Here is a 20,472-nt window from a genome sequence, read left to right as displayed (position 1 = left end):
TTCCTTGTGCGGGTTATATATGATGAAGTGATATAGAGCGTGCACAACATATCTGTGTACTGTTGAAGAGTATGCGCCGTGAGCAAAGTAAAACAGCTTATGGGACAGGAAAGTGTGTTTTACTGACATATAGGCTTGTCTTACAACATTTCATCAGACCAAAGTTCACAGTTGTTCAACTTAAGCTGATTTGACTGTTGTAGCTCGTTTGACTCGCGTCTGACGCTGAGGTGAAGAAGTGTGCTTCTGAAAATTCTCCCGTTTGATGTGGTCATAGAGATACGGTCCTCCACATCTTAATAAATGCATTTCTTGGTAAAAAAAAAAAAAAAAAAAGGGGACAAAAACGGCAGTTCTGAGTGTGTTGGCCATGCTTTCATCAGTGGTGGCAATGAATACCCTTGGCCACCCCCTGGCTCCGCCCCTGCTTCTCTCCAGTGTGAACTCTCTTGTGCCTGTTAAAGTTTCCACTTCGATTGAAACTCTTTCCACACTGAGAGCAAGTGTAAGGCTTCTCTCCGGTGTGGATCCTCATGTGCCTTCCGAGGCTTCCTTTTTCAATGAAACTATTCCCACACAGTTTGCAGGTGTAAGGCTTCTTTCCTGTGTGAATTGCCATGTGAACCTTCAAAGTGCTTTTATGAGTAAAACTATTTCCACATTGAGAGCAAGTGTAAGGCTTCTTTCCAGTGTGAACTATCATGTGCCTTTTAAAGTTTCCCTTTTTAGAGTAACTAAGTCCACACTGATGGCAGATGAAAGACTTTTCTCCTGTGTGTATTGTCATGTGGTTTTTAAGGTATCTTTTTTGATTGAAACTCTTTCCACACTGTTGGCAGGTGAAAGGCTTTTCTCCGATGTGAATTCTCATATGAACTTGAAGTTTTCCTTGTTGATCGAAACTCTTTCCACATTGATGGCAGGTGTAATTACATCTAGTTCCAGTATTTTTATCTCCTTCTCGTGACAAAGTCTTTGCAATCTGTGAGCAATTAAATGAGTTTTGTCCATTTATGAAATCATGTTTCTTACACTGATTTTTACTGTGTATTTCATTCAGTTCTTCACTCTCTTCTTTCAGATCTAGGATGAAAAGATATAAATACAAGTTAACACCCATTTAAAAGCAACAGTAAAATAGAAATCAATAATGGCCTAATCTAACATAAAAAAAGTGTCAAACTCAGCCATAGTCCTGCAGAACTCAACTCCAACCCGCTCAACACTCCTACCTTTAGTTTTCAAGAAATTAAGCCCCAGATTGAGGTGTTTTCAGTTAGAGTCGGAGCTAAACTCTGCAAGATTGTGGCACTGCAGGGACCTGTTTCATTAAGTAGTTTCAACCAACTGAACAAAGTCTGAATTGACTTACTCTGAGATGGAAACAGTTTTGGGCTCAGAACAGCTGAATTGAGTTAGTTCAATCAACTCTGAGTAGGTTGACCGCGTTTAGAGAGTGCACAACTACTCTGAAAAGCCATGATCAATGGAGCTCAGAAATTAGGATTCACCATGTTATTAGCTCCTGACAAAAATACATCTGCATACTTCCTGATCAATATACAACTTATATTTTTAATCACTGTTATAGGGTACTTCCAGGCAAAGGTCATCCTTACCATGAAACAAAAAAATACAAACAGACATGTTCTTAAAATGATGTGTTGTACTGTTTTCAAAATGAGAAAAACCAAATAATATATTTATGATGTGCAGCAAAATATAATTGGCCTTCAAAAATTAGTGAAGTAGTTTTAAGGAAAGAGCTAGAGCAGTGAAAATTCCCATTTCCAACATCAGGGCAATAATTAAGAATTTCCAACCAGTTATAAAACTGCCTGGAAGAGGACATGTGTCTATATCGTCCTAATGCACGGTGAGGAGGAGAGTTTGAGTAGCTAAAGACTCTCCAAAGATCACAGCTGGAGAATTGCAGAAAAAAGTCTCGGGGTCAGAAAACCTTTAAAAAAAAAAATGGTCAAACAGTACTTACATTATTAATCGAAAAGTAATCGAAACCGAAATTTAGAACCTCTAACCGACGTAATTTTCCCATGCCGGTTTTTTCGGTTATTTCCTGTTAATACTTCCACCTTAAAAGCGTGTGTAGCCACATGGTTCTGCCAGTCAGTGGCATAAAAGCAAAACACGGACGTGAATGGCGATTCAACACATAGTGATGGTGCACGAGTCTTCACTTAACTTTGTCAGTTCTATTTGTTTTATGGTTTGGATGTTCAAGCGATTAGACCATAGGATGTGTATTATTATATTGAGCTACCATGTTCGCGCAGCTGCATTGTGGCACGAAAACTCATAGCTGTGAAGATCGTGCACACAGAGGAACGCAGTTGTCAGCGCTGTCCTGTGATTTATCACTAAAGTGTCTTAGAATCTCAAAACGTATTATAGCATATTTTTCTTCTTTTGAAGGAACTAGGCTATTTACAACCCCAGCTTCACAATAATATAGAGACGCTATGACTAATTCACACACGCAATCACTTTGTACTGGTACTGTTTACCTTTAATATTTATCACTTACACCAAGCAATATGTTACGAATATAGATAAAATAACTGCTGATAGTGAGCTATGATCGTTCTTTCAATAGGAAAAAATATCCCAGCTTTAATAGTCGATCTCAACCGTCTGGCTGAGAATTTTTTTTTTAAGTTCCTCCTGCACCTCAACGAACAAAAACAAATCGCAGTTTAAACAAACAGAAAAGAATGTGTAAGAGCCCACTTCAGCACCGCGGTGTTCTAGTGTTCAGGCTCACGCAGAGAGAGACGTCTCAAAACACTTGAACACCAAATTTGTCTGTTTTTGCTCTTGTTCCAACAAATACATAAAAAATATGTGAAAACACCCATCTTGGATGGTATGTTCGAAAAAACTGTCAGTTATGTCTTAAGTTAAAGTAAACAGTTGAGAAAAAAATCGTATGTGTATTATATTGGATGCATTCATTGTCCCTTAAAGTGACCGCACCTTATAGGGCTTGGGCGCCGCATTGTATACTGGGATGTGGCGGGCATGTTCATGAACAAATAAACAGAATGAACATACAAATTAAACACTTTCAAACAGGTCCCGCTGCTACAACCTGAACCAGGGCCCCGCAAACCCCAACTATGGCCCTGTTTAAAGCACAAGTAAGTGAACTATGAGGGCAAAAAAAACTAAACAGAAACAAAATAATCGTTCATTAATCGAGGTAAAATGTTTAATTAATCGAGTTTTTGAGTTTAGGCCATAATCACGCAGCCCTAACCTACATCACCACATGTTGTTTGGGAGGGTTTCAAGAAAAATTATCCTAGCTCATCCAAAAACAAACTAAAGCATATTCAGTTATCAGACAATACTGGAGCTTCAAATGGGACTGGCTTCTATGGTGAGATGAAACTAAAAAATGAGCTTTTTAACAGCAAACACTCAAGAAGGGTTTGGTGAACATGGAGGAAAAAAAGGTACCCCATGTTTACAATGAAATATACTGCTGTATTTTTATGTTGTGGGCCTATATTAGGTCCTGGACATCTTGTTTAGATACATGGCATCTTTGATTCTATCAAATATCAACAGATGAAAAATCAGTAAGTGACTGACTCAGAAATCTTATGATGGACCATGTTTGGATCTTCCAACCGTACAATCGTCCAAACACAAACCTCAAAAACAACACAGAAATGGGTCACTGAGCTCAAAACCAAGCTTCTGCAAAAGCCATTCAAGTCCTCTGACCTGAACCCTATAGAAAATGAGAGGAGTGAACTGAAGTGGAGAAGCACCAACATGGAGTTGGGAATTTAAAGGGTCTGGAGTGATTTTGGATGATGGAATGATCTCTGATCTCTTGTTCTCTAACCTCATCAGGCATTATAGGAGAAAATTTAGACCTGTTAAACTGGCACATGGAGGTTTCAAAAAGTATTGAATAAAAGGGGGCTGTTAATTGTGGTCAGTGTGCATTAGAGAAAAACATTTATTTCATAATTATATAATGATAATTTTCACACCCTTCTTTGATCATATTTACCTATGGCCAATATTTTTGGCCATGACTGAACATGAACCACATGTTTTCAACTAGTGTTGGGCGAGATGGCCATTTTTCAGATCGTCATATCGTCAGTCCGTGATATCAACGATACACGATATTATCGTGCATGGGTGGAGCAAGAGAGAGACTCTTTTGTTCTTATCAAAGCATAAGTGTTTGGTGTTTTAAATCATGCAGGTGCACGAGAGAGAGTCTATGGAATCACGAATAATCAAAAAATATACCTTCAAACATACTGATAAACTAACGTTAAATATAAAAATACTGTATTTAAAACAGCTGGTTCATATATAGTCTAAATATTCTGCAAAATCAGTCAATGGTGAAAATGAATGGTATATTTTATTTGAAGTTCAACACTAAGATTGGGCATAAACGAACACGTTAAATATAAAGTATTCAAAACAGGTAAGTTCATATATTTAGAGTAAAGTTGAATTGAACTGCTGCATCAGTCACAAAGCGCTCCGGACCGAGCGCCTCATGACGAGACCAACACACCACCACAGAAACAAGAATGAGATGCATCTAACATAACTGTGTCATTAAACTCGGTTAGTGAGGGATTGATTAAAATATTGCTCATATAATACAAAATATTGCATTGTTTGAGAAGAGTATGTTGCCGTGTACCAGCCATTAAATGTGTGGGACACCAACTCCTCATTTTCTATCACTTTCATTTCATGGATTTAACGAGTTATCCAAGTCAAAGCATTACAACTTCACTGACTAACGTTACTGGCTCTAATCCTCTTTTGCGCGCACTGTGTGTGAAATACGGTGCTGAAGTGAAATAGCTGGGCAGTTTGATAGCCTCATTATAATAGGCCACCTAATAAAAAACAAATATATAATAAGTTATTATTATTATGATATAATACATTAATAGGAGAATGAGCCTAATATTGTCTTTACTATCAACAGAGAAATCTTCTTACGTCGATATCTCTGACTATCATCGATACAAGATACTATATCGTCTGTCAGCACAACCCTATTTTCAACCCATTTTTGGGCCACAACACATTTCTGTCAGATTGTCAGGGAGCTCAATCTGAGAAAAGAACACGACAAATAACAAATTAAACAAAAATGTAAATAAAGCTTTTCATTTTATTAGTGTGTGCCGTGGGTGTGTGCTTGAGTGAGTGTGTATAATCATGCAGGCTGCCTGTTCAGTCGCTGTCTGTTAAAAATTTTACGGAGTGAAGAGGGAACCGTATTTAACCCAACAATTAGGTTATAACCCAACAACAACAAAAAATGACCCAACAAATTTTAAGAGAACTCAACACAGTTACCCAATATGTGTAACCCAATGGTTGGGTACCGTATTTTTCGGACTATAAGTCGCACCTGAGTATAAGTCACATCAGTCCAAAAATACGTCATGATGAGGAAAAAAAAACATATACAAGTCGCACTGGACTATAAGTCACATTTATTTAGAACCAAGAACCAAGAGAAAACATTACCGTCTACAGCCACGAGAGGGCGCTCTATGTCTTCAGTGTGGACTACAGGAGCAATGAGCAGCATAGAGCGCCCTCTCGTGGCTGTAGACGGGAATGTTTTCTCTTAGTTTATTTCTCTTGGTTCATGTCAAATTAATTTTGATAAATAAGTCGCACCTGACTGTAAGTCGCAGGACCAACTAAACTATGAAAAAAAGTGCAACTTATAGTCTGGAAAATACGGTAAATAAAATAAAAAAAAAACTATGTTTTTTACTGTGTGTAGCAATTAAGTATAAAAACAGTACAAATATATTTCTAACAGTCAGAGGGCCCATGCTTGGACCATTTACTCCCCAAACAAAGCTACAATCAAAGTGTATGAAACACTCACCCAAAATAAAACATAGCAAGATAATCGTTTTCATGAGTTGTTGGTTATTTGGAAGAGATGCACAAAATAACCAAATATATTTAAAAGCTCACACATCTTTACTGACTAGTTCTGAACAGTACACATTTTAATGATTATTCAGAGCATCAAGATAATAACAAGAGATGCACGTACCAAACAAACTACAATCACACTACAAACAATACAAAACAAAAATTCTATAATAAACAGAAAAGATTAATTCATTCTTTACCTGGGTCTACAGTCTGTGATTACCTCACCTCTTGTCTGTTAAGTCTTCAGGTTTAAGTCATTTCTTAATCACGTGACAGACCCATGCGCTAAACCAATGGGATTTTCCTTAGTTGTCAGTTATGTTTAGGAATATTAATGTTAGTAAAGCACTTTTGAGGATGAGTAGAAAAAATTAATGACAGACAACAGATATAATCACTATTAATTCACATTATGCAAAACAAAGTGTTTGTTTGATATATTTGCATTATTAAGTGATATAAATGTATGGTTTTCATTGTTTCAGAAGTAGATTTGGGGGTTTGATGTTACACAAAATAACCATTTGGTTCAGACTACCTTTGTCCTATTTTAACATTTCTCTATTTCTGTAGAGCTGGACATTTTAATAATGATCAAATGAGAATGAAGAGAATGAAAACCAACCTGTTTGTTCCTCAGTATCTTCATGTTTGAATCTGAATGTGTCTTCAATCTTCACGTCTTCACTCTCCTCTTTAATAAACTCCATCTTTATAAAAGTGTGTGTCTCTGTGTCTTCATGTTTGACTCTGAATGTGTCTTCAATCTTCACGTCTTCTTTAATAAACTCCATCTTTATAACAGTGTGTGTCTCTGTGTCTTCATGTTTGACTCTGAATCTTTCTTCAATCTTCATGTCTTCTCTCTCCTCTTTAATAAACTCCATTTTTATAACAGTGTGTGTCTCAGTCTCTTCAGCTGGAGTTTTTCTGTGTCTTTGAATACTGTCCTGTTTAAGATGAACAGAAAGAAGAATAAACTCAATCTAAATCTCTGGGTGCGTCTCAATCTGATCCCTAGTTCAGTAGTCAGCGCACTAGTAAGGGATTCACTCAAAGAGTCACGGTTACAGAACTTAAATCACCCGATGAATAAAAAAACAAAAACAAAATAGCAAATTTAGGGACACAAAATAAAATATTTCTAATAAACCTTACTATTGAACTTACCTAGTTCCTAAAATAGGCTTCCTGACAATATTCATATTTATAATAAGATTATATTTGGTGTTTACTGATTTGTAAATTATATTTAACAGATTACAATGTAAATGAATTTTTTTTTTGTTGTTTTGAGCGTGCGCTGATTCGAATCACTGAATCATTTTAAGAATCATTTGATTCAATTGACTCGGATCTTCAAAAAGCTCAGTTTCTCCATCACTACTCGATGATGAACTGATTCAGATTGAGAGAAAGATGAGACACAACTTTTCTGTTATGCTGTGTTCACACCAAACGCGAATAGAGCGTCTGGCGCGAATGATTTCAAAGTTAAATCAATGCAAAGGCGTGTTTACGCGCGTCTGGAGGTCTCGCGGCAGGAATGTGGCGTTTAGCGTGTCTATTTCGCGCGAATGACGCAAATTGACGCGAGAATGGTGCTTTGTGCATTTAAGCGTTTGACGCGAATTCGCGCCTGCTGCCAGAGTTGAAAATTTTTTACTTTGCCGTTTAATTCAAAGTTAATTCGAAGTTCATTTTAAATAGAGCATCAAATACGTGTCTACCACGTCTAGTTTGCCACTTGACTATTTTGAGATCATTCGCGCGTGAAATGAACTTCACAACAGACGCAAATCCGCGTCATGGGGGGGGGGGGCTTCTGCCAGCTGAGTTCACGCAGCATTTTCAACCGCCATTTTATTCGGATTATTTTCAAAATATAACTGTTATTGTGTCATGAAATGTATTTTTAAAAGTATTTCAAGAATGTAGTTGTTTTAAACTCAAATATGCGGTTTGTTTATAATGACAGCGTCTATTTAAAAAATGTGTTTCGCCGATCTCTGAGATGAGCTCCATGCAATCAGCGGGAGCTTCGTCATCATATATCCGCCGAGAGCAGCCTCAGCTCAGCTAGACCTTCTGACATTTGCTGCTGGCTCGGATGTCTCTTTAGTGGTTCAATATAAAATATAATTCATTTGGGATAAAGTGAAACGTTTCTTATCTTTGGCCTTTATTCAATTTATCTATTAATATGTTTTTATGTTCCTGTAGCTCAACTGGTAGAGCACTGCGCAAGCAAGCAAGCACAAGGTTGTGTGTTCGATTCCCCGGGAACACATGATATGTAAAAAAAAAATTGATAGCCTGAATGCACTGTAAGTCGCTTTGGATAAAAGCGTCTGCTAAATGCATAAATATATATATATATATATATATATATATATATATATATATGTCCTTTTTATTCCTGTCTCTATAGAAATATGAACTTTTGTCATATAGCTCCGGTTGACTGCTCACTGACAACATCAGTCGTTCCTCCTTGTCGCGTCTTCTGCGTGCACTTACCGCCCCCACAGAGTTCAGCGTTGCCCTTCAGATACAACGCGATTTGCGCTGTGCTGCGCTATGGCGTAGGCGGAGTTTTAAAAACTTTTAGCGGGAGCTCTTTCATGCTGTGTTCACACCAAACGCGAATAGAGCATCAAATTCGCGTCTACCGCGCTTAGTTTGCCGCTTGACCATTTTGAGTGCATTCACGTGAAAAACAATCGCTTGAAGCGAAATTGACGCGCGTTCGAGGCGAAATCCGCTTCTAGTGGGAGGGGCAAGTGCTAGCGGTTGTCTGTTTGCAAGATGGCTGATGTTGATCAAGTATTCATCAAGAAAGTTACCGCTTTATATTTGCTCTGGAGAGCAGAACAGCGGCGTAGGGGTCAGCGTCACCGTACTTGGGTCCACCAGACCCTCCGGAGGCATTCCCAGTTTGGTGAGTTTCATCATTTGCTGCAGGAGCTGTGCCTGGATGACGGCCGCTTTCAGCGGTACTTCCGACTGTCTCACGCCCAATTTGATGCCCTGTTGTCCCGCGTCGGAACGAGGATCACTCTCCGGGACACCAACTACAGGCGCTCTATAACAGCTGCGGAGCACCTGTCCATCGGTCTTCGGTTAGTAAATGTGTAACGTCATACGCGCGAATGAGGCAAATTTGCATCTTCCGTGCCACGCTTCACGCCCCATTCGCGCCGCGAGACCTCCAGACGCGCGTAAACGCGCCTTTGCATTGACTTAACATTGAAATCATTCGCACCAGACGCTCTATTCGCGTTTGGTGTGAACACAGCATCATAGTCTGTTGTTCCTCCTTTCGGTCAGCAGCAAAAATGTATCTGTCCCGTTCTAAGAAGCGAGCGATAGAGCTAGTCCTGCTGATGAGAATTAAGAGAGATGCAAGGAAGAAGAGGCTGTGGGTACGACCTCAAACTTGTATCGTACAGCTCAGGAAATTCTGACACACACAGTACTAGCCGTTCATCCATTTTGATTTCCGTGCTTGTTTGGATCCCCCGATTCTATTGGTCGCGCTGGTAATTGTCACAGAGCACAGTGGCAAAAGTTACACTGCTGTGTAAAAAACTGCTCCAGTGTCTCACACGATTGTCGTGGAAACCGTAGGAGCCATCTTTTACAGTTTTTCATTTCCCTACATGCAAAAAGCATGAGGGAGAGCATGTCTCCGATGTGACAAAGAGACATCGGATTTCTTGGGTGGCAGCAATTAGAAGAAAGGACATTACTTTCGACCGCATCTCCGAGTCGATGAGAGTGTGTTCTCTGCATTTTCATTCGGGTAAGTTCTCTAAAAATTGGTGTCCTTAAAGGTTGGATTTTTTTAAATTAAGGCAATTAGATCAATTTCCAAAAGATGAATTTTTTTATTCCTTTTTTTAGTAAACTTTAGCATGGGTCTATTAACTTATGCTTAGCACTGTATCTACCAAACTGTTGTTTCTTTGAAAATACTTGATGGCCAACCATCAGTGTTGTTGTTTTTAACAAAACTAGTTGAGATTCTGTTCATGACATTATGCTTGCTTGTCGGTGAAATGATCTCGCAGTGATGTGTTTGCCCCACACAGTGGTTCTCTACACTAACTTTCCCCACTCTGGAGGACATCACAAAGATGCATTGTTCCCTCATGTCCTTAGCCTTTTTTCTGCAAGATGTTTTAATGTAATGAGTTATCCAGCTTAAAGCTTTGATTCATTTTATGAGTTTTCTTAATCAAATTATTATGTTCTAGGTAAACCATCATATGAGATGTTGGAGAACCACCCTGACTGGAAACCATCTTTGCGGTTAGGCCACAGTGAAGTTAAGCAAACAGATGAAGTGAGATTTCTGCGACAAGTAAATCGCAGGACCCAGCACCAGGAGCAGCCGCCATCCCCGGGACAGCACCAGGTGCAGCTGCCATCCCCGGCACAGCACAAGGTGCAGCCGCCATCCCCGGGACAGCACCAGGTGCAGCCGCCATCCCCGGCACAGCACAAGGTGCAGCCATCATCCCCGGGACAACACCAGGAGCAGCCGCCATCCCCGGCACAGCACCAGGAGCAACCATCATCCCCGGCACAACACCAGGAGCAACCATCATCCCCGGCACAACACCAGGAGCAACCGCCATCCCCGGCACAGCACCAGGAGCAGCCATCATCCCCGGGACAACACCAGGAGCAGGCGCCATCCCCGTCACAGCACCAGGAGCAGCCGCCATCCCCGGGACAACACCAGGAGCAGGCGCCATCCCCGTCACAGCACCAGGAGCAGCCGCCATCCCCGGGACAACACCAGGAGCAGCCATCATCCCCGGGACAACACCAGGAGCAGCCGCCATCCCCGTCACAGCACCAGGAGCAGCCGCCATCCCCGGGACAACACCAGGAGCAGCCGCCATCCCCGGGACAACACCAGGAGCAGCCACCATCCCCGGGACAACACCAGGAGCAGCCACCATCCCCGGGACAACACCAGGAGCAGCCGCCATCCCCGGCACAGGAATGTGCACTCTGCTCATCTAGACGGGATGTTATCAACAGTCTTTTGGAGGAAAACAAAAAGCTGAAGGAGGAGCTTGAAGAGTACCAGATGAATGAGAACTTTCTGAGTGGTGATGATAACAGAGTGAAGTACTACACGGGACTTCCGACCTATCTAATGTTTCAGACACTTCTGCTCAGTTTCACGCCTTATCTGCCTCAAGGTAGTTTGAAGAAGCTCTCACCCTTTCAGCTTGTCCTGATGACTCTTATGCGCCTTAGACTAGACCTGCCAATACAGCACCTCGGCCGTCTGTTTCGGGTGCATAGGACAACAGCCAGTGATGCCTTTCACCATACTCTTAGTGTGATGTACTCACAGCTGTCTCCATTGGTGTACTGGCCAAGCAGAGAAAGTTTATTGACCAGTATGCCACACCAGTTTGTGGAATAGTTTGGAAAACGTGGCTACAATTGTGGACTGTTTTGAGGTTTTTATTGAAAAACCCTCAAATGTACTTGCAAGGGCACAGACTTTTTCTCAGTATAAACATGCATACACCATGAAATATCTAATTGTGATTACAACCCAGGGTGTAATTTCTTTCATATCCGAAGGGTGGGGTGGGCGCGCTAGTGACAAACACATAACAGAGCAAAGTGGTTTCCTCAACAAACTGTTGCCAGGTGACATTGTGCTGGCAAATAGAGGATTTAATATCAGGGAAAGTGTGGGTATGATGTGTGCTGAGGTTAAGGTACCTACTTTCACAAGGGGTCATGCACAGCTGGAGGCAAAAGATGTGGAGGAGACTAGGGCCATAGCACATGTCAGGATTCATGTGGAGAGGGTGATCGGTGTTGTGCGGAATAAATTTAAATTCCTACACTCAACTGTACCTGTGAACATGCTTCTCAAATGTGAAGGTGAAAACATAATGGCGTTGGACAAGATTGTCACTGTTTGCTGTGCCTTGGTAAATAGGTGCAAAAGTGTTGTCTGAGTGCAGACTTTGTTTAAAATAAAGTGTAATCTAATCTACTATGAAATTACTGTAAATTTGAAATAAACTCTTTAAACACCTTTATATGACAACAGTATTTATTGAGAACTCACAATGAACAGTGTATGAATGTTTTCACAATATGCTCTTAATAAATCACAATAAAAAGTGCATTAATGTAAACAAAAAGTGCATTAATGTAAACAATAAAAAGTGCATTAATGTAATGTGCATCAAACATTATTTAGCACAAGAAGGGCAAAACCAAGGAGTATCAGCAGAAGGGGTGTCCACAAGCCCAACACAATGGAAGTGATACCACTGTACTGTACAGTTCTCATTGTCACATGCCACCATTTGACCTTTCTCTGGTCCAGCACAGAGACACCACACTGACTTATTTCTCTTTGGTGCTTTGTCTTTTTTGGCAGGCTGCTTTCTTGGTGTCTTTACATGCACTTCCAGTGGCTGTTGTTGCTGTAGCACACTGGGGCCAAACGATGCTTGGGAGGTAGGTGGTAGTGTGAAATATTGCACCACGAGTTCAGGGAGAGTCACCTTCAGGAAGAACTCCTGTGCCTTCTGAAGCCGTGCCTTCCAAAAAAAGGTGTCTGGAGTACACAGTCCTTCAGTGTCCACACTACAAAGTCACAGTATGCACTGCTGGTTACAAAAAGTGGAGTCTGGACCTGGCTGTAGTACTGGTGGTTCTTCTTGAGGTGCACCTGACCATCAACCACATGCAGGCAGAAATTGCGGTCATCTGATGCACATGCATCAAGGACTGTGTAGTCCTTGTACTTAGCTGGGCATTTTATTTCAATGCAGCCCTTTCCACAACAGGTGCAACTCACAATGGCATCTGGTGATGCTCCTACTTGTGGGAAGGCCGGGTTGACAAAAAAAACACAAGTTTGCACTTGTTGATTTCTGTGCTGTTCTTTTGTGTGGGTGGTGTATGCCTGCCTCGCTGTCTCCTCCTGTTTGATACCCCAACTGGTGGTGGCTGTTCCTGGCCCGCGCGTAGGGTAACAAACCCTCTTTATGGTGGAGAGAGCTGGTGAGCTGATGTCTGTTGCATAGACACTGTGCATTGAGGAGGCCGTGATTCTGCCTGCCCGTGCTGCAAACCAAAGTGAAGAGGTGTGCTGTCCCCTCGTCCTTCTCTCAATCTGCATTGCCTGTTCCTCTGACACATCAGCGATGTTTCTTATGGCCTGGCAGTGCTTCTGCAGCACTGACAGGTCACTCCTATCAAGGCTAGTGCCACGAACATTTGCCAGAGACTGTAAGCTTCTGATGGGCAGAACAGGGCCTCGAAATTCCTCACAGTATTCTGGCAGCACACTCAAAATGGCTGATCTTGTGCCTGTGTTATGGAGATCCCTGTAGAATGTTTCCAGCTCTTCCGGTGTTGGTGTGGGTGTTTTTTTTTTGTTGTTTTGGCTGCACGTGTTCTCAACGCAGGACTGGTGTGGGTCTCACCATCAATGCGTCTGTTTAGAGACCTGCGTGTGGCAGCAGCAGATGTGAAGTCGATGCTGTGGCCAACCTCTGGATGGACTTTGTCAGTGCTGCTTGGCAGGATCCAGTAGGCCGGTTCATCAGTGACTGTGGCCTTTTCCTTCAACCGGACACAGGCATCAACCATAAAGAGCAGGGCTCCAACATGGGTGCATGACTCAGCTACACCAGCCATGCATGTGCAGTGGGCTGAACACACTTGTCCCGATGGTGTAAGGATGACCCATGGTGTGAGAGGAGGCTCGCTGAGCCGCCTTGAATGCATGACCTGTTAAATACAAGAGGTATATATTACAAAGGTCACATTTTTTTTTCAAGTTACACACTTCACATTTCCATTTGTCTGCAGCCTTGCCTGGATCACATATACGCCTTGCACTCTCGCCCTTAATGCACTCAAGCCCCCACACACAAACCTACAACATTACACACCCCACATTAAAACTCATTAACATACAAAATAATATTCACCTAATATTCAACAATATTTTTTGATCTGCCTGCATTGACACTAGGGGTGTAACGATACTCTCATGAAACGATTCAATAGTCTACATATCACGATACTGAACTCACGATATGATAGTATTGCGATACTCCAAGACATATGATAAAAGTTGATTCGGTATTAAATTGTTTGTGTAAATGAATAGGCTTGGACTTGGTGCTGGAAACCCAACACACAGGACAATAGAGACACCATAATAACAATATTCAAGATTCTGAAGCTGAAAATATAGAATTATTTTAGATGAATATGCTTGCAGTCTGTCACTGACTAAATATATTTAAAATAATGTACAGTAGGCCACTTTTTACTGGTAACATCAGACATACTGCATGCAGGACCCACAGATATTCCCTCATTGCATTATTATACATTATATGCAACGTTTATATAGTAGTTTAATGTAGTACTGACACTAAATCTGTAAACTTGATTTTTTTTCCCCTCACACAGTAATTTTCATTTTGGGTGAACTATACACACTAGCTGCTACATATTGTCACTATCCACAATATATATTGTTGCATTTTTGTATTGCGATATATTGTGACACGATATTGTTACACCCCCAATTGACACTATTTCATTTGAACTGAATGCCATCACTGTTTGATCCAGAGCTGCTGTAAGTTACAGCAGAAACAAACTTTGTTATTTTACTGTTATTATTATTATATTATTAATCTGCTTTGATACAATCTGGATTTTAAAAAGCACTATATAATTAAAAGTGACTTGACTTGACAAAAGGTGAAGCAACTTACCTTTGCCAGTACAACGGTGTTTTCACAGTTTGGGGGCTTGTAGATGACCAAGTCGCGCACCCAGCCGCAGCAGAATGTCTCGTAACTTTCCAATGATTTCAGGCTTTTGAATTCTAGCATAGTGTAATAACTGATGCCAAAAACCAAGTAATTAACTATTTCCATGTAAGTGCATGGTGTTAAAGAGTCTAGGTCTTTGTTCCATGCACTTGCAAGCAGCTCGTATGGGTCGACGTTTTTAATATTAGCCAGTTTCTCTAAATACCTCTTTTTGGCATTGGTAGTAAGTTTCTCCCTGTAAGGACCCTTTTCTTTTGCCGCATTCTTCTCCATTTCTTCTTAATTTCTATATTATATGTATTTATTTATATAATTTCTCGTAATTTCTATCCGTATATCCGTTACAATTTGTATCCGTCTCTGTATCGCTCTTACGCTGTTGCCCCTGGCAACCGATAGCGTATCCTCCCAAAATGGCGGACGGGCTCAATTAGTCACGTGACAGCAAGCTACCGTGACGCATCTCCTCATTCTCAATAGCGCAGCGCATACCGCGTCCTGTGTGAAAGGCCCATCATTCGCTCCGCGAGACCTCCAGACGCGCGTAAACGCGCCTTTGCATTCACTTAACATTGAAATCATTCGCGCCAGACGCTCTATTCGCGTTTGGTGTGAACACAGCATTACTCTTGCGCTTTACAAGCTCAACATATCCTTCATTAATGACACTTAATAGAGCATGCATTACAGTAATACAGTCGGTAACAATTAATTTCAATTCAAGTTTTATATACAATTCTCTGATTTAAACACTAAATAATTAAAATCACACACCTTTCTTCAGCCAACTCACAGACGCGGTAGCGCGCGCAGATTTATGACGTCACATCTCTAGAGCAAAATAAAAGTCCTATTAGTGAATTGAACTAAATGAACTGCAGAGCTGCCAAAAAAACAAAACTGATCTTTATCTCCAAAATAAAGGACTGGAAAGAACTTATGAATATTTCAAACTCAGAGATTTTGTAGAAAAAAATTAAATTTGTGGCTGAGAGCTTTAACTATTTAATTTGGTAACTGAAACTGAATCTTTATGCCAGTGTATTAATCTTATTCCCTTTCAGTTTCTCCCAAAATACAAAGTCAATAAATAAAAGTTCAGCTTTATTTTGTGTTAAAGTGAATTTTGACCATCTGAATGATCAAAATTCACTTTAACACAAAATAACAGCATGAGTATGTGTTTGTGTGTGTGTGTGTGTGTGTGTGTGTGTGAGTGAGATAGAGAAAGAGAGATCATTAACGTGTGTGTGAGAGAGAGAGAGAGAGAGAGCATGAGTATGTGTTTGTGTGTGTGAGTGAGATAGAGAAAGAGAGATAATTAACATGTGTGTGAGATAGAGAGATAGAGCATGAGCGTGCGTGTGAGAGAGAGAGAGAGAAAGCATGAGCGCGCGTGTGTGTGTGTGAGAGAGAGAGAAAGCATGAGCGCGTGTGTGTGTGAGAGAGAGAGAGAGAGAGAAAGCATGAGCGAGTGTGTTGTGTGTATGACAAATTATTCCTGTCTGTCAAGAAAAAAAGTTAGGGACACTGTATCTAAAAGCATATAACTTTGACTACATACTGTGCAAAAGTGTTAGGCTTGTTAGATTCTTCAACAAAAAAGTGATATATTTTGGTTTAGTGTGCCAGCTGTTTTATAGGCAAGGGGGTGATCATACCAAATGTGTATTTTGTTACGAAAGTTAAATGAAACATGAAGAAGTTAACATGCCTCTACGACTTCTGCAAAACACTTTATGTGAATATAGGCTATATAAACAAACTAATATATTTGTATTCACCTTTTCAGGGGGATTCTTCTGACTTGAATCTTGTGGTTGTTGAGCAACAAGAGTGTCCTGGTTCATGCTGCACTTGAGCATTGGAAGAATTTCTTAAAAAATACAAAATAAATGATTACTAACAGACAACCACACTGACTGATAAATGCATATATAGATGGATAGACAGAAATACATGAAGAAAAAAAGAATAGCTTGTTGCAGAGCTATATTAAGTGCTCTTAGATTCTCATTTTCTTTTTTTAATTTGAGAATTTCTCTCTCAAGTTGAGTTTCTCGGCTTAAATGCTCTCCAGCTTGACTCTCCATGCTGTTAATCTCTTGCATTAACATACTGTCCTTTAAGTATAACAACCTACACCTAGGTACAGGTTAACACCTGATGGCATTTCTTCTGGGCTATTGAGTTACAACAAATGTGTTTTAGAAACACACGGATAACAGCCAGAGAAAACACTAAGACTGAAATCAAGGGTCAAGAGCCCAACTAATAAAAACAGTGATCTCTAACATGGTTACTTCAAATGAAACAATAAATCAACATCTAAACCTTAGTTCATTCTCAATAAGATCTTCTGTAGACGTCTGACAGAAATAAAGTCAGTCTGGTTATTAATAAGTGGAGCTGCTGATGCTGTTTGTGGGGTTGTTTAATCAGATCTTGAGAGATTTCATGTATTTTATTTCAGTTGATTTCATCTAAGGCTGTGTCTGAAGTCAGTTGCAGTAGTTCTTGTGTTTCTCTTTTCTTCAGTGATTCTGTTTGTTAACAGCAGCTGTTCATCACTAATTCTCAATCAGCACTTAGTTAATCACTTAATTACTTGAATACAAAGTGTTAAAACTTACATGGTTTAAATCAAGGCAATCTGTTTACTCAAACGGTTTGAGTTAAGTTAACTTGTCTGGTTTTACAGTGTAGGTACCCAGCTTGAACAAAGTATTTCATCTGCTTGTGTTCAGTATCCAAGCACTGAAAAGCTTTGGCTGCATTTGCAAATTGCTGATTCAGCTGTTGACCTTCAGGAGTCTCACTTTGGCCAATCCTTTGTAAGAATGACATTGTCTGTCTTTGTAAAGCACCAACAATATCAAAGACCAAACTAGATGTTTCCTGAACTACAAAGTTGACAGTAGACAGGGTCAGAGATGATTTTGCCCTCAATTTTGATAAAAACAAGTCCACTTGATCTGTGATAGTGTTGTGCTCTAACTCATCCCATTCCATGTCATCAGCAGCGTTATCTTCAGCAGCGTTATCATCAGCAGCGTTACCTTCAGCAGCGTTATCTTCAGCATTATCTTCAGCAGCGTTATCTTCCTCCTCTAAAGGCTCACTCTTAGAAGCCGTCAGTCTACTGTCAGACCTCAATGTCATTGTCTGAGGCAAGTGTGTTGACTGGCTGGATACTTCTGCCTCAGACTCTACACGGCGCTGAAGCAGATGCCTCTTAAATGATCTGCTGTAATTAAATGTCCTATGACACCCGGCTTGACCACACTCAAAATAACTTGATGAACTATATACATTGTGCATTTTTCTTAGATGCTAAAACAAAAAACGAACATAGGCCCCAACAGTCTCTTTGCACTTAAAGCAGATATATCCCATCTTAAATGTGCATTTCTTCACTCACAAGCAGCTCCCTCAGGTGCTTTTTAAATTTCAATCGCAGGCCTGTTTTTGGTATCATAGCTTCTAGTGATTTTTCATCTAGCAGCAGGAGGGTTTCTTCATCAATTTATTCATCTGTAAAGAGAAAGAGAAGAAAAAAGACGAGAATAGAAGAACGTAAGAAAACTGTCTTACTCAGAACACACTAGGTTATAATGAACATATAGAGAGGTGCATTTTAATTTGACCTAGATAAAGTTTACCTTTAAAGCTTGGTATCAGGACTTCCTAGTTCCATTCTTTCAGCTTCTCCTGTACAAAATTATCCATTATTCTGCACCTTGTCGGTGGGAGTATGAGCAAAGAAGTTTTTATGGATTTTAAGTAGGCATCACATTTAAAAACATAAAAAGCATTAAAAATTAGACACAATGGTGTGTATATCAAAAACATAAGCGCAAAATAAATTCTAATACACTAACATTAACATTTGAGCATATAAGCATATACTAAAAAGACAGCTTTGTGGTCAATATCAGTTCTGGGGAGCCACAGTTCTGCTCAGTTGTGCTCCAGTCTTCATAAAAAAGGTCACCTGCCAAAAAAGCCACAAAACCGTAGGTTGCAGGACAATGGTGATTCCTCGCATTAAATACGAATAAAAAGGCAGAGCGGAAAAGATCTCAGACACCTTAGAAGGGAAAGACAATGGTTAAATGCCCGCCTGAATGCCCAATGGTCTCGACCCAATCAGGAAAAGACTCACCCGCCGATAGAACCATGTCAACCACTTGAAACAAATCACTCTAGATCGCTCGTTGATTTGTTTTGATCCTGCAGTGTCGCACAAGTTGGTTTACATGTGCCTGAAATACACTAAAAACCCATACCCACTCGTCAGAATCCCAACCAGACAGTTGGTTCCCACAAATTACTGCAATAACAGCTTACCGAAAGAAATGATTTCAGGAGCACGCAAAAGCTGGCATACAGCCGCAGTCAAATCACCCACACGTTGGAAGCAAATGGGAACCCCCAAGTCAATCGGAGGTGACGTACGTCTCGACATGAATGGAAATGCGCTATTTATAGCCTAATTGGAAATGGCGCGTCACCCCAACTAAAAGGAAATTTGTAGGTGGCAAATTCTAATTAAATAATTAGTATTCATACAAACATGGGAGGAAAGCCTCTGGTCACAATCTACCCCTGACATTTTCGTCGTCGGCCCGACGATGAATACTTTTTATACATCTATGATTTTAATGCCAGGGTCAAAACCAGGCAACCACAGCACTAGATACCGGACTATTGCCTGTACCCACTTCGTACCTTGGTCCTTCTATTATGCGAGGGAGGTGATGTGGATTTGAATGGTACCCTGCCATCAACCTCCTTGTACGCCTTACCCCGTATCTTCCTCGAGAGGAGTTAGCTCTGGTGACCCTACTCCCACCATCACATTACCTGGGTCGGGTACTATAACCTCTGTGTACTCTGCCTCCTCTTGAAGACCATCTGTAAAAGTTTGGTCCCCTCCGGCAACTCCTGATGGGGTCTCAACTGGTGGTACTGACCTCTGCCCCTCCTGAGGGGTCTCAGGCATCACTACAAACCAATCCCCCATCTCCTCTTCTCCGTCAGTGGGTACTATTGGCTCCAACATACTACACTTAGGGGGGTCAACCAAAGGACTTTTACCAACCCATGGCTTTATTGCAGAGCGATGTACTTGTCTCACTTTACCCCGATTGTCCACTGGTGCAATAGAATATACCTGCTCACCTGCTCTTACAATCTGATATACTAATGGGCCCCAGAGATCGTGTAACTTATGTCTACCTCTCACATTAAAAGCTCGAAGGAGCACCAACTGACCCTCCCGTAAGGGTTCCTCCCAGACCTGTCCATCATGACAGGCCTTGTGGCGGTCCGCCGCAGTCCTTAGCTTCTCTCTCACCCCCTCGAAAGCTACTTTGAGCCTATTCTGGTGTTCTAATACCCACCTCTGCACACAGCCGGCCTCCGGCTCCTGGACTCTCCCAAGCAGAAAATCCACTGGGAGCCAGGGTCCTGGCCAAACATCAAAAAGTGCGGGGATTCTCCAGTACTCTGATGGGGGGTTCTATTATATGAAAATAACACCTGGGGAAGACACAGCGGCCATTCGCCCTTCTGAGAGTCAGGCAGAAAACGCAACAAATCATGCAAGGTCCTATTAAACCGCTCGCACTGTCCGTTA

The 20,472-nt window shown here is 41.0% G+C and overlaps 2 protein-coding genes across 2 annotated transcripts in view; one reads left to right on the top strand and one right to left on the bottom strand.

Annotated features, from left to right (window-relative positions):
• LOC127969489 (C-type lectin domain family 10 member A-like) overlaps nt 1–20,472 on the top strand; it is a 423,625-nt gene that overhangs the window by 175,705 nt on the left and 227,448 nt on the right. The window lies entirely within an intron of this gene.
• LOC127969525 (gastrula zinc finger protein XlCGF7.1-like) lies at nt 98–15,658 on the bottom strand. Its single transcript, XM_052571561.1, has 3 exons — nt 15,606–15,658; nt 6,602–6,926; nt 98–1,083 (listed from the first exon to the last, which is right to left on the bottom strand). Exons 2-3 carry the CDS (start codon nt 6,861–6,863, stop codon nt 380–382), a joined length of 966 nt encoding a protein of 321 aa, XP_052427521.1. The 5' UTR covers nt 6,864–6,926; nt 15,606–15,658; the 3' UTR covers nt 98–379.

Source organism: Carassius gibelio, chromosome A4 (assembly GCF_023724105.1).
Source record: "Carassius gibelio isolate Cgi1373 ecotype wild population from Czech Republic chromosome A4, carGib1.2-hapl.c, whole genome shotgun sequence".
NCBI classification, from domain to species: Eukaryota; Metazoa; Chordata; class Actinopteri; order Cypriniformes; family Cyprinidae; genus Carassius; species Carassius gibelio.
This window is presented reverse-complemented; position numbering and strand designations above follow the sequence as displayed.